Source organism: Ctenopharyngodon idella, chromosome 17 (genome assembly GCF_019924925.1).
Source record: "Ctenopharyngodon idella isolate HZGC_01 chromosome 17, HZGC01, whole genome shotgun sequence".
Taxonomy (NCBI): domain Eukaryota; kingdom Metazoa; phylum Chordata; class Actinopteri; order Cypriniformes; family Xenocyprididae; genus Ctenopharyngodon; species Ctenopharyngodon idella.
The window spans coordinates 14143928-14159863 of record NC_067236.1 but is presented as its reverse complement, the minus strand read 5'-3'; the positions used below and the strand labels follow the sequence as shown (position 1 = coordinate 14159863).

Sequence of the window (15936 nt, the reverse complement as noted above, 5' to 3'; positions counted from 1 at the left end):
TTAACATCGATTGCCAGAAAATTGGCCAACAATTAACATCTGTGGTAATCTCTGAGGATTGATGTGTGTATATATATTTGGTAACACTTTACAATAAGGTTCATTTGTTAACATTAATGTATTAATTAACATGAACTAACCATGAGCAATACATTTGTTACGTTAACAAAGATTAACAAATACAGTAAGTTAATAAAAATGCATGTTTTCTGGGGTTTCATTTATAAAATGTTGCGTAGAAACCATCTTACATTTGATCTTATGATCATTTCTCAAATGTGTGTACATTTGATACAGAGAACGAACATACGCACAGTGCCATATATATATATATATATATCTGTTCAGTGACTGAACACAGTGCCATAGGCTGGAGAGTGCTGTACATGAAAGATCAGTGACAGCATTAGTCAACAGGTGGCAGTCTGATACAACCAATGTGCTGCATGTCACAACAGTTGAATACAAGTTATAATCTATAGACAGCATCTGTGGCATGCTGTCTATTACCACAGAAAATAACTTAGACATGTTTAAAATAATGTGCTTCACCTCCAGATGGAGGTGGTTTTATTTCCTGCCAACATTTACCAACAACTGATTTAAGATACTATGGTTTCAAAGCAGCTTTACAGAAAAAAATGCATGTTTCTACATTACAATTGAGAATAATCTGTAATCAGACTTTTGAGATTGTAGGAAAAACAGGCATGTTGAAAAAAGAAAAAAACATTGATCAATGGGGGGCAGTGTGGTTCAACAAATTTCAGCCTTCTCGCAATCATTCTTCATCACTGTATCTGTGATGCAAATAAAAAGCATGTACAATTTGAGTTGCACATCAGTTCTGATCTTTATGTGCAACTTTTTTTTTTCAGGTTTCACCATTTGAGAACTGATAGAGCTCACATTATTTCCTCCCGCTTGTGCTTAGCAAGAAACACTTTATAAAAAGAGCTAAAATGATAAACACTTTCCTTAGCATATCTGTGTATCTAATGATGATAACAGGTAATTATAAACAAATATGGACTTAAATATTTGTAAGTAAATAAGTAATCAATTTAGGCTATTTTGACATTATACAGATTATTTCAGTGTAAACATTAATTTTAAACACCTGTTTTATTTTCTCCACAGCTGCCTGTCTTGGTAAAACTGTTCACCAGACGCCTGATCATCACTTGAAGAATCAAGATGAATCTGCTGTGATCACATGCTCTCACAATATACAGAGCTATAACCAAATATTATGGTACAAACAAAGTCAAGACTTATTGGGCCTCAAGTTGATGGGATACCTTAATGTTAGGACTGAGAACAAAGAGCCTGAATTCACAAACAAGATCAAATTGGAGGGAGATGCACAAAAAAATGGAACTCTGACTATCAAGAACCTCATGCTGAATGACAGTGCAGTGTATTTCTGTGCAGCACATTACACAGTGTTCAGAATCACATCTGTCTAATACAAAAACCTCCTCTTTTAGACGGCTCGTTTCTGTGATAAGCATATTTGCAGTTCTCTTCACACCTGTGGATATTGACTCAGTGCCAATGCTAAACACAATAGGTTCTAGTCTAGTCTTGCTTAAAGTGTTCCTTATCGTCTCGTAGCATGTGGTCAATTCAATTCACATGCAAGAACTGAAACTGAGCTTTTTCTTAAATTCTGAATTTCGCCCCACCCTGAGATCACCACTACCATGATACTGATGTCACATCCTGTATTAACAACTAAAATTTGAATCATCACTGAAGATTATAATATAACCCATCATCATCCAGCCTCAACGTAACATGATGAGGAACATTATTCTGTTGATTCTTTCGGTACATTGGAGCCAAGGTATTCAAACCATCTCAATGGTAATATACATAATAGAATAACCTTTTGAAATTGCTACAGAAATATTTTTATTTCCAATTGCAGGTACCAGTGATGTTTCACAAAGTCCAAGTGTTTTAATGGCAGTAAAGGGGAGTTCTGCTCAAATGAACTGCACACACAAAAAGGATTATACACACACCCAGATGTACTGGTATCGACAACGGCAAGGACAAACTATGACTCTTATTGTGTTCACAAGCACTTCAAGCAAACCAGACTATGGAGATTCTGATCAAAGTAAATTTGAAGTTCATAAAAGTGTTCCTGAAAATGGATCTCTCACTGTGAAGAATACACAACCAGATGATAGTGCCATTTATTTCTGTTCAGTGAGCAAACACAGTGAATCAAACACTGAAGGCAGATGTACAAAAACACCTTGTACTCATCTCATATGAATATACTCTCCAAAAGGGGGCACTCTGGTACAGGTGAACAGTATCTTCCATACAATGTCTTGTACAATGAAAGCTAATGCTTTCCTATTCAAGAATTCAGAACCGTATACTAGTATAATTCATAGTGAATCAGTCAGCAGAGAGAGACGACATGATTAATGCTCCCTATTTCAGTGTTTCTTTCTTTGTCTTGTGTCTTGCAGGTAATTCTTTTTAGTCTAATGGTGTTTTTCTAATACTTTGTGTCACTGAGATATATGAGCTCTTCACAGCTTTATATTGTTTATTCATTTATATGTTTCTCTACAGTGACCATTCTTGGTAAAAGTGTTGTCCAGACTCCTCCTGATCTCCTGAAGAAAGAAGATGAATTTGCAGAGATCGAATGTTCACACAAAGTACAAAGCTATAATGTCATACAGTGGTACAAACAAAACCAGAGCATCATGGATCTTCAGCTCATGGGATACCTTTATAACAAAAATGATAATAAAGAGCCTGAATTCACAAACAAGATCGATCTGAAAGGAGATGGAAAAAATAATGGCACTCTGACTATCAAGAACCTCATGGTGAATGACAGTGCAGTGTATTTCTGTGCAGCATATTACACAGTGTTCAGAATCACATCTGTCTAATACAAAAACCTCCTCCCCTGTTACAAGATTATCAGTGACTGCAAATTCATTCCCAGTCTGCACCTGGACTAGTGGTTCAGTGATTATAATGAACACTAGCAGCTTAGCAGTACACAAAGACTCTCTAACCATTAGGCCACAACCTGCCAAAATAATATAAATATACTTTATGTATTTAATCTCACTTTATTAACCATTGTCTTTGCTGCTGACTTTTGATGATCATGGTCAAGCATACTAATAAGCAAAAATGACTTCAGATAAACATCACATGTGTTTCATTTTGTTTTTGAGCCACTGCAATCACGTTGACTATTTTAACGTTGTCTTTAGTACCTTTCTGAACCTTGAAATTGGTATTTTGTTGCTTTTTATGGAAAATAAAAACCTCCCAGATTTCATCAAAAATATCTTAATTTGTGTTCTGAAGATGAACAAAGGTCTTACAAGTGTGGAACAACATGAGGGTGAGTAATTAATGACAGAAATTTCATTTTTGGGTGAACTAACTCTTTAAAGTATTCACTACTGCTTATGCAGATTCAGACTTTAAAGATGTTGATAAAAACAAATCTGAAGCTCTTTAAAGTGCTCCTAAAAGTGGATCTCTTACAGAGAAAGATCTAGAGTCAGATAATAGTGGTATACATTTCACAGCCTACATCAAAAACTATACTTAAACAAATGGCACTGACAATATTTGTCAACAGGTGGCAATGTGGCACAACTAATAAATGGCACATATGATACATTAAAATATATGGAAAGATAATGCAACATTATCACAGAATGCAGGTCACACTGCATAATATTACAGAGTATATTAAAATTGTAGCATAGATCCATATGAAATGCATCTGAAAATGTCATTGTAGTACCAAAAATAATAGCCTACTTTTTAATAATTTAAAAGTCTATAAGACTGAAAATGTTTTCAGACTCTAAAAGAAAAATCTGGAACTTAAGGGTTTTTAAGTGTGCAATGTTATTTATTCAGTCATTTATTTAATTTGGTTAAAATAAAATGATTTTCAGTGTAAGAATATACACGACATTCACATTCATTCATGAAATACACAGTTCATAATCACAAAATAATGAGTCAGAAATTCCTCACTATAACATTACAGAAAACTGCATGATTAATGTTAACACTTTAGAATAATGGTCCGTCATTAATAAGTAACTATGTAGGAAGTAATGCAGGACTAATGAGTAGTAGTACATTAACACTTCAGCTACTACTATTAACTAATATAGTAACAAGCTTAACTAATCAGTAAGTAATATCAAATTTAGGACTAAGATAGTTCCTTATTAGCTAATCAATAATTACCTATTGAGATTACCATCATTAATAACTATTAACTAACGGACAAATTGTAAAGTACATTATCATGTGTCTGAGACGTAATCAGTCATCATTTTTACTCTAAATATAGTCATAAAATGCATCATTAATTACTCAAGTGTTACCTAGTCACTATGCAGGAACTACTAGTGATCAGGACCATTATTTTAAACTGAAAAACATCTTTTTCCCTTTAAAATAATGGTCCAGATCACTAGTAATTCTTGAAGAATGACTAGGTACTTGAGTAATTAGTGATGTATTTTATGACCACGTTGAGAGTAAAAAAAGACAATCTTCAAGAACTACTAGTAATCTGGACCATTATTTTAAAGTGAAAAAGATGTTACTCTTGGTAACACTGTTCACCAGACTCCTACTGACATCACTTCCTCCTGCTTGTGCCTTTAATTCATAGCAGAATCACTTCGGAAAAAGAGCTGACATGATGAACTCTTTCCTTAGCACATGTGTATATCTAATGATGATAACAGGTAATTATAAACAAATATGAACTTAAATATTAGTAAGTAAACAATCAGTAAATATTTAGGTTACTTTCACATTATACAGATTATTTCAGTCTAAACATTAATTATAAACATGTGTTTTATTTTCTCCACAGCTGCTTGTCTTGGTAAAAATGTTGATCAGACGCCTGCGAACCTCATCAAGAGTCAAGATGAATCTGCTGTGATCACATGCTCTCATAATATACTGAGCTATGACCGAATACTGTGGTACAAACAAAGTCAGGACATGTCAGGCCTCAAGTTGATGGGATACCTTTATTACACAGATGATACTAAAGAGACTGATTTCACAAACAAGATCAATCTGAAAGGAGATGGAAGAAATAATGGCACTCTGACTATCAAGAACCTCATGCTGAATGACAGTGCAGTGTATTTCTGTGCAGCATATTACACAGTGTTCAGAATCACATCTGTCTAATACAAAAACCTCCTCTCCTGTTACAAGATTATCAGTGGCTGCAAATTCATTCCCAGTCTGCACCTGGACTAGTGGTTCAGTGATTATAATGAACACTAGCAGCTTAGCAGTACACAAAGAAGGGAATTTAAAAGTTTATGATTTTGAATACTTGTTTTTAATCATTAATAACTCTAAATGGTTTAATCACGTTTAAGAATCTGAAAGCACTGAAAGAAAAGAAAAAAACTGAAAAACTACTCAAAGCAGCGCGTCTGTGTATCTATTGGTGTGTCTTTCTGTCTATCAGAGACAGGAAGTGATAAGAGAGCAGAGAGGACTATGGCTGTAACTTTTAATCTTGTATAAACAATCCATATGTGTTCCCAATTGTGCATTATTATAATATCATTTTCCATATCATTTTTAGCCCCACAGTGATCTCACTAGACAAATGGCTCTGGTGATAAAACTCTGTGATCCCATGAGCAAAGATGGTAGATTTTTTATAGCTATATTCACTCACTCTCAACAGGCACATTTTTTATACTAAAATGTGACATCGTCCACAAACTCAATTTAATCTGTATATTTTATATGATCATTCAGATGTTGATATATCTGTAAGTCCACACAAGTTCAGCTGGATGTCGTCAGTATGATTCATTATAATGAAGAGCAGTTCAAAAATGAGCTTTCAGGACAGCATACCAAATCTTTTATCCCTTTTGCTCTATATACATATCCTATGTATATATTATTATATGCATTTTATTTAATGTGTAATTCAGTTGAGTACAATAACTAAGAAATGTTACACTTTTAAAGCACCTCTAACAAAAAAAGTTATTCGAGTGTGCTATTAGTATACTTCTTTTAAACTAAAAAATAAGAAAGTGTTTCAGTCTACTTTGTATGTACTTCTCAGAAATACACCTAAAATTGAACTTAAGTATACTTATACTGACAGAAAAGTATATACTGGCCTATACTATAAGTAATTAGTAAAGTAACGCATTATTTTTACATTTACAAGAAAATATCTAAGTTGCTTTTTCAAGTAAGTAACGCAAGTTACTTTGTTTTCCCATTTGTTGACTGACACCTCTCCTGTCCACATGTTGAGAGAAATCGGGAGTGCAGAGACGTTGAGTGCGCTGTGTGAAAATGATGGTTATTCTAAATTAGTTTTAGACTAAATGTGAGTGTACATTTACTCATTTACTTCTCCTGCATCCTATTCTTCTGTATTCCAGAATGGCAGCACAGCTGAAAGGTTTGTTTGAGCTGTGCCCTCTACTGTACAGGTATGAATTTAAATTTCCTTCAGCCTGAGGCTTATTCATTTCACTTTTGGTGTGAAAGGGCCTTTACATTTGCCAAAAAGAATAGAACTTTTTTGTTGTTATAAAAACAAACAAACAAACAAACAAACAAACAAACAAACAGCCCAAATGAGAAAAAGTAACTCAAAAGTAACATAACACATTACTTTCTATAAAAAGTAACTAAGTAACACAATTAGTTACTTTTTAGGGAGTAACACAATATTGTAATGCATTACTTTTAAAAGTAACTTTCTTCAACACTGTTAATAATATACATATTCCATGTTCATGCAGTTTTGTTCATTAATATTACAATCTATGATGTCATATCCTGTTCACCAACAGCTGGAGTTTGAATCATTTCAAAGGCTGGGACTCACTGTGCGCTCCACCAAAACTCAACATGACTAGAGCCATTATTTCATTGATTCTGTTACTGCACTGGAGCCAAGGTATGAGAAACTCTGTAACATTGTCTCCACTGCAGCTGAAACAATAACCTTATATTCTTATCATTTTGTTTACAATTTTTCCACAGGCACTATTGGTGGCGATGATGTTATTCAAGAGCCTAAAATTCTATGGGAACAAAAGGGGAATTCTGCTTATATGAACTGCACTCACAATAGGGGCCTTTCATACAGACAGATGTACTGGTACCGCCAGCGTCCAGGAGAGACTATGAGACTCATTGTGTACACTGTTGCTAATTTAAATCCAGAATTTGGAGATGTTGATCAGAAGAAATTTGAACCTGATAAAAGTGTTGCTGAAAGTGGATCTCTAACAGTGAAAGATCTAGAGCCAGAAGACAGTGCCATATATTTCTGTTCAGTGAGTCAACACAGTGTGTCAAAGGCTGGAGAGTGCTGTACAAAAACATACTGTACATGAAAGATCAGTGACAGCATTAGTCAACAGGTGGCAGTCTGATACAACCAATGTGCTGCATGTCACAACAGTTGATCGACAGGTTGTTCATGTTTAACATCATTAATACATGAACACATCATATCAAACTGACATTAGAACAAAGTTTATTTTTTATATGTCATATAAATATATATTTGAGACAATTCATCTTTACAATAAAGTTGATAAATTCCAGCTGAAGAAATATAAAGTAAGTGCGATCAATGTGTTTTCCTCATATTGAGTGAGTGGACATTTAAGCAATACAATGACAAGCAAAAATAATTTAGATAACTTTTTCATTGTTATTTATTTATTATTGTGTGATCCAGTAGAGTGAATAATGTGCTCTATGGTAGTTATACAAGTAATCAAACACAAAATTTCCTAATATGACATTTGCAAATGTATTCCTTCAAAATTGAATAATCACAAAACATAAAAATCAATAATCATATACAATATATATACACACACACAACTTGAGTCAGAAATTCCCATGGTGACATCACATCCTCCATTGTCTTTATTCATTTCATCAACCGTATTTACTCACAGCAGAGTCACAGAGCACAGAGAAACAGCATGAATAATATACTCCTGAGTTTCTCTGTCACATTTATGTGGCTCACAGGTAATAATGTCTTTTATCAAGTGTTTCTTGATTTTTGTCACAACAACTGTGTATAAATCTTATTTTATTGACAATGTTTAATGTCATTTATCTGTCTCTTCACAGCTTCCACTCTTGGTAACACTGTTCACCAGACTCCTACTGACATCACTTCCTCCTGCTTGTGCCTTTAATTCATAGCAGAATCACTTCGGAAAAAGAGCTGACATGATGAACTCTTTCCTTAGCATATTTGTATATCTAATGATGATAACAGGTAATTATGAACAAACATGATCTTAAATATTAGTAAGTAAACAATAAGTAAATATTTAGGTTACTTTCACATTATACAGATTATTTCAGTCTAAACATTAATTATAAACATGTGTTTTATTTTCTCCACAGCTGCTTGTCTTGGTAAAAATGTTGATCAGACGCCTGCGAACCTCATCAAGAGTCAAGATGAATCTGCTGTGATCACATGCTCTCATAATATACCGAGCTATGACCAAATATTGTGGTACAAACAAAGTCAGGACATGTTGGGCCTCAAGTTGATGGGATACCTTTATTACAGTGAGAATAAAGAGCCTGAATTCACAAACAAGATCAAATTGGAGGGAGATGCAAAAAAACATTGCACTCTGACTGTCAAGAATCTCATGCTGAATGACAGTGCAGTGTATTTCTGTGCAGCATATTACACAGTGTTCAGAATCACCTCTGTCTAATACAAAAACCTCCTCTTTAAAACGCCTTGTTTCTGTGACAAGCATATTTGCAGTTCTCTTCACACCTGTGGATATTGACTCAGTGCCAATGCTAAACACAATAGGTTCTAGTTTAATCTTAAAGTGTTGCTTAACATCTTGTAGCATGTGGTCAATTCAATTCACATTGCAGTTCAGGAGATGAAAGGAAGCTAGTTCTTAAATTCTGAATTTCACCCCACCCTGAGATCACCACTACCATGATACTGATGTCACATCCTGTATTAACAACTAAAATTTGAATCATCACTGAAGATTATAATATAACCCATCATCATCCAGCCTCAACGTAACATGATGAGGAACATTATTCTGTTGATTCTTTCGGTACATTGGAGCCAAGGTATTCAAACAATCTCAATTGTAATATGCAAAATAGAATAACCTTTAGAAATTGCTACAGAAATATTTTAATTTCCAATTGCAGGTACCAGTGATGTTTCACAAAGTCCAAGTGTTTTAATGGCAGTAAAGGGGAGTTCTGCTCAAATGAACTGCACACACAAAAAGGATATTTCATTCAACCAGATGTACTGGTATCGACAACGGCAAGGACAAACTATGACTCTTATTGTGTTCACAACCAGTTTGAGCAAACCAGACTATGGAGATTCTGATCCAAACAAATTCTCAGCAGACAAAACTGTTCCAGAGAGAGGATCTTTGACTGTGAACAATGTGGAGTCAGATGATAGCGCCGTCTATTTCTGCTCGGTGAGACAGCACACAGTGAAGTGAACTTTGGCAGGAGTTAAACAAAAACAGCTGCCACTAATAATTACAGTGATCAACAGGGGGCGATGTGATTCAACAAATGTGCAGCCTGTTCCTCCATTTCATATCCTGTATTGACAGGTAGAATTTGAATCATCTCTCAGGACCATGATTCAGTGCACTCCTAGCCATCATTTAACATGATCAATGTTCTGCTAATCCTGTCACTCTGTTGGAGTCAATGTATAGTATGATTATTTATCCAGAGCATTACAATGTTAAATAATGCAATAGAATAACTATATTGTGTTGATTCAGAAATAATCATTTATCATATTTTGCAGGTGCTTCAAGTGGAGATGGTGTTTCACAGCCTGACATTATTTGGATCCTCAAGGGGAATTCTGCCCAGATCAACTGCTCACACAATAAGGGTTTTGACTACGATCAGATGTACTGGTACCAGCAGAAAAAAGAAGAGAGTTTGAGACTCATAGTGCTCTCAAAAAGTTATGGAGACCCAGACTTTGGAGATTCTGATCAAAGTAAATTTGAAGTTCATAAAAGTGTTCCTGAACATGGATCTCTCACTGTGAAGAATGCACAGCCAGATGATAGTGCCATTTATTTCTGTTCAGTGAGCAAACACAGTGAATCAAACACTGAAGGTAGATGTACAAAAACACCTTGTACTCATATCATATGAATATACTCTCCAAAAGGGGGCACTCTGGTACAGGTCAACAGCAGTCGTCCATACAATGTATTGTGCAATGAAAGCTAATGCTTTCCTATTCAAGAATTCAGAACCGCATACTAGTATATACGCCTAGTACTTGTACTACATTTTCCATATATTTCAATGGCAGAAACAGTAAGAGTAGTAGACCTGTGCGGTTCAAAATTCAGCAATGCATCACTAGATGACATCACTTCCTTCATCGCCTGCATTTAATTCATAGTGGAATCAGTCAGCAGAGAGAGACGACATGATTAATGCTCCCTATCTCTGTGTTTCTTTCTTTGTCTTGTGTCTTGCAGGTAATTCTTTTTAGTCTAAAGGTGTTTTTCTAATACTGTACTAAGATATATGAGCTCTTCACATATTTATATTGTTCATTAATTTATATGTATCTCTACAGTGACCATTCTTGGTAAAAGTGTTGTCCAGACTCCTCCTGATCTCCTGAAGAAAGAAGATGAATTTGCAGAGATTGAATGTTCACACAAAGTACAAGGCTATAATGTCATACAGTGGTACAAACAAAGCCAGAGCATCATGGATCTTCAGCTCATGGGATACCTTTATATTGGTGATGAGAACAAAGAGACTGCGTTTGAAAACAAGATCAAACTGAAAGGAGATGGAAGAAATAATGGCACTCTGACTATCAAGAACCTCATGCTGAATGACAGTGCAGTGTATTTCTGTGCAGCATATTACACAGTGTTCAGAATCACATCTGTCTAATACAAAAACCTCCTCCCCTGTTACAAGATTATCAGTGGCTGCAAATTCATTCCCAGTCTGCACCTGGACTAGTGGTTCAGTGGTTATAATTAACACTAGCAGCTTAGCAGTACACAAAGAAGGGAATTTAAAAGTTTATGATTTTGAATACTTGTTTTTAATCATTAATAACTCTAAATGGTTTAATCACGTTTAAGAATCTGAAAGCACTGAAAGAAAAGAAAAAACTTAAAAACTACTCAAAGCAGTGTGTCTGTGTATCTATTGGTGTGTCTTTCTGTCTATCAGAGACAGGAAGTGATAAGAGAGCAGAGAGGACTATGGCTGTAACTTTTAATCTTGTATAAACAATCCATATGTGTTCCCAAATGTGCATTTTATTTAATGTGTAATTCAGTTGAGTACAATAACTAAGAAATGTTACACTTTTAAAGCACCTCTAACAAAAATGTTATTTGAGTGTGCTATTAGTATACTTATTTAAAACTAAAAAATAAGAAAGTGTTTCAGTCTACTTTGTATGTACTTCTCAGAAATACACCTAAAATTGAACTTAAGTATACTTATACTGACAGAAAAGTATATACTGGCCTATACTATAAGTAATTAGTAAAGTAACGCATTATTTTTACATTTACAAGAAAATATCTAAGTTGCTTTTTCAAGTAAGTAACGCAAGTTACTTTGTTTTCCCATTTGTTGACTGACACCTCTCCTGTCCACATGTTGAGAGAAATCGGGAGTGCAGAGACGTTGAGTGCGCTGTGTGAAAATGATGGTTATTCTAAATTAGTTTTAGACTAAATGTGAGTGTACATTTACTCATTTACTTCTCCTGCATCCTATTCTTCTGTATTCCAGAATGGCAGCACAGCTGAAAGGTTTGTTTGAGCTGCGCCCTCTACTGTACAGGTATGAATTTAAATTTCCTTCAGCCTGAGGCTTATTCATTTCACTTTTGGTGTGAAAGGGCCTTTACATTTGCCAAAAAGAATAGAACTTTTTTGTTGTTATAAAAACAAACAAACAAACAAACAAACAAACAAACAAACAAACAAACAGCCCAAATGAGAAAAAGTAACTCAAAAGTAACATAACACATTACTTTCTATAAAAAGTAACTAAGTAACACAATTAGTTACTTTTTAGGGAGTAACACAATATTGTAATGCATTACTTTTAAAAGTAACTTTCTTCAACACTGTTAATAATATACATATTCCATGTTCATGCAGTTTTGTTCATTAATATTACAATCTATGATGTCATATCCTGTTCACCAACAGCTGGAGTTTGAATCATTTCAAAGGCTGGGACTCACTGTGCGCTCCACCAAAACTCAACATGTCTAGAGTCATTATTTCATTGATTCTGTTAGTGCACTGGAGCCAAGGTATGAGAAACTCTGTAACATTGTCTCCACTGCAGCTGAAACAATAACCTTATATTCTTATCATTTTATTTACAATTTTTCCACAGGCACTATTGGTGGCGATGATGTTATTCAAGAGCCTAAAATTCTGTGGGAACAAAAGGGGAATTCTGCTTATATGAACTGCACTCACAATAGGGGCCTTTCATACAGACAGATGTACTGGTACCGCCAGCGTCCAGGAGAGACTATGAGACTCATAGTATTCACTGTTGCTAATTTAAATCCAGAATTTGGAGATGTTGATCAGAAGAAATTTGAACCTGATAAAAGTGTTGCTGAAAGTGGATCTCTAACAGTGAAAGATCTAGAGCCAGAAGACAGTGCCATATATTTCTGTTCAGTGAGAGAACACAGTGTGTCAAAGGCTGGAGAGTGCTGTACAAAAACATACTGTACATGAAAGATCAGTGACAGCATTAGTCAACAGGTGGCAGTCTGATACAACCAATGTGCTGCATGTCACAACAGTTGATCGACAGGTTGTTCATGTTTAACATCATTAATACATGAACACATCATATCAAACTGACATTAGAACAAAGTTTATTTTTTATATGTCATATAAATATATATTTAAGACAATTCATCTTTACAATAAAGTTGATAAATTCCAGCTGAAGAAATATAAAGTAAGTGCGATCAATGTGTTTTCCTCATATTGAGTGAGTGGACATTTAAGCAATACAATGACAAGCAGAAATAATTTAGATAACTTTTTCATTGTTATTTATTTATTATTGTGTGATCCAGCAGAGTGAATAATGTGCTCTATGGTAGTTGTACAAGTAATCAAACACAAAATTTCCTAATATGACATTTGCAAATGTATTCTTTCAAAATTGAATAATCACAAAACATAATAATCAATAATCATATATATATATATATATATATATATACACACACACACAACTTGAGTCAGAAATTCCCATGGTGACATCACATCCTCCATTGTCTTTATTCATTTCATCAACCGTATTTACTCACAGCAGAGTCACAGAGCACAGAGAAACAGCATGAATAATATACTCCTGAGTTTCTCTGTCACATTTATGTGGCTCACAGGTAATAATGTCTTTTATCAAGTGTTTCTTGATTTTTGTCACAACAACTATGTATAAAACTTATTTTATTGACAATATTAAATGTTATTTATCTGTCTCTTCACAGCTTCCACTCTTGGTAACACTGTTCACCAGACTCCTACTGACATCACTTCCTCCTGCTTGTGCCTTTAATTCATAGCAGAATCACTTCGGAAAAAGAGCTGACATGATGAACTCTTTCCTTAACACATGTGTATATCTAATGATGATAACAGGTAATTATGAACAAACATGATCTTAAATATTAGTAAGTAAACAATAAGTAAATATTTAGGTTACTTTCACATTATACAGATTATTTCAGTATAAACATTAACTATAAACATGTGCTTTATTTTCTCCACAGCTGCTTGTCTTGGTAAAAATGTTGATCAGACGCCTGCGAACCTCATCAAGAATCAAGATGAATCTGCTGTGATCACATGCTCTCATAATATACCGAGCTATGAACAAATATTATGGTACAAACAAAGTCAGGACATGTTGGGCCTCAAGTTGATGGGATACCTTCAATATACAATTCAAAATAAAGAGCCTGAATTCACAAACAAGATCAAATTGGAGGGAGATGCAAAAAAACATTGCACTCTGACTGTCAAGAACCTCATGCTGAATGACAGTGCAGTGTATTTCTGTGCAGCATATTACACAGTGCTCAGAATCACCTCTGTCTAATACAAAAACCTCCTCTTTAAAACGCCTTGTTTCTATGACAAGCATATTTGCAGTTCTCTTCACACCTGTGGATATTGACTCAGTGCCAATGCTAAACACAATAGGTCCTAGTTTAATCTTAAAGTGTTGCTTAACATCTTGTAGCATGTGGTCAATTCAATTCACATCGCAGTTCAGGAGCTGAAAGGAAGCTAGTTCTTAAATTCTGAATTTCGCCCCACCCTGAGATCACCACTACCATGATACTGATGTCACATCCTGTATTAACAACTAAAATTTGAATCATCACTGAAGATTATAATATAACCCATCATCATCCAGCCTCAACGTAACATGATGAGGAACATTATTCTGTTGATTCTTTCGGTACATTGGAGCCAAGGTATTCAAACAATCTCAATGGTAATATACATAATAGAATAACCTTTTGAAATTGCTACAGAAATATTTTAATTTCGAATTGCAGGTACCAGTGATGTTTCACAAAGTCCAGGTGTTTCAATGGCAGTAAAGGGGAGTTCTGCTCAAATGAACTGCACACACAAAAAGGATATTTCATTCAACCAGATGTACTGGTATCGACAACGGCAAGGACAAACTATGACTCTTATTGTGTTCACAAGCAGTTCGAGCAAACCAGACTATGGAGATTCTGATCCAAACAAATTCTCAGCAGACAAAACTGTTCCAGAGAGAGGATCTTTGACTGTGAACAATGTGGAGTCAGATGATAGCGCCGTCTATTTCTGCTCGGTGAAACAGCACACAGTGAAGTGAACTTTGGCAGGAGTTAAACAAAAACAGCTGCCACTAATAATTACAGTGATCAACAGGGGGCGATGTGATTCAACAAATGTGCAGCCTGTTCATCCATTTCATGAATGAATTTGAATCATCTCTCAGGACCATGATTCAGTGCACTCCTAGCCATCATTTAACATGATCAATGTTCTGCTAATCCTGTCACTCTGTTGGAGTCAATGTATAGTATGATTATTTATCCAGACCATTACAATGTTAAATAATACAATAGAATAACTATATTGTGTTGATTCAGAAATAATCATTTATCATATTTTGCAGGTGCTTCAAGTGGAGATGGTGTTTCACAGCCTGACATTATTTGGATCCTCAAGGGGAATTCTGCCCAGATCAACTGCTCACACAATAAGGGTTTTGACTACAATCAGATGTACTGGTACCAGCAGAAAAAAGGAGAGAGTTTGAGACTCATAGTGCTCTCACAAAGTTATGGAGACCCAGACTTTGGAGATTCTGATCAAAGTAAATTTGAAGTTCTTAAAAGTGTTCCTGAACATGGATCTCTCACTGTGAAGAATGCACAACCAGATGATAGTGCCATTTATTTCTGTTCAGTGAGCAAACACAGTGAATCAAACACTGAAGGCAGATGTACAAAAACACCTTGTACTCATCTCATTTGAATATACTCTCCAAAAGGGGGCACTCTATAGCAGAAACAGTAAGAGTAGTAGACCTGTGCGGCTCAGAATTCAGCAATGCATAGAGAAAATGACATCACTAGATGACATCACTTCCTTCATCACCTGCATTTCACAAGTTCTCCTGCCCATTCAGTCTGAATGGTTAATGGTAAAACAAACTTGGCTTGCTGTCCTCGAAGGAGGCTTGAACCCGAGGCTTGGCTCGAGCTCCGAGTTAAACCCCCCTATAACA

At 35.1% G+C, this 15936-nt stretch overlaps 2 long non-coding RNA genes and 1 gene segment (V, D, J or C); all 3 read left to right on the top strand.

The window, feature by feature from the left end:
* The first annotated feature begins 474 nt into the window (after positions 1-474).
* On the top strand, positions 475-1436 carry LOC127498739 (uncharacterized). The gene is made up of 2 exons (XR_007925960.1): positions 475-1011; positions 1141-1436. It is a non-coding gene; the product is annotated as an uncharacterized LOC127498739 (long non-coding RNA).
* Positions 1437-8007: 6571 nt separating this feature from the next.
* Positions 8008-14053, top strand: LOC127498367 (uncharacterized). 2 transcript variants are annotated; one of them, XR_007925869.1, is made up of 3 exons: positions 8008-8085; positions 13628-13778; positions 13910-14053. It is a non-coding gene; the product is annotated as an uncharacterized LOC127498367 (long non-coding RNA). The 2 variants fall into 2 exon arrangements; XR_007925868.1 differs by lacking the exon at positions 8008-8085 and adding an exon at positions 13445-13522.
* Positions 10426-11204, top strand: LOC127498362 (T cell receptor alpha variable 36/delta variable 7-like). The segment is given in 2 exon segments: positions 10426-10592; positions 10694-11204. Coding segments are annotated over 2 exon segments (381 nt in total).
* Positions 14054-15936: the final 1883 nt, after the last annotated feature.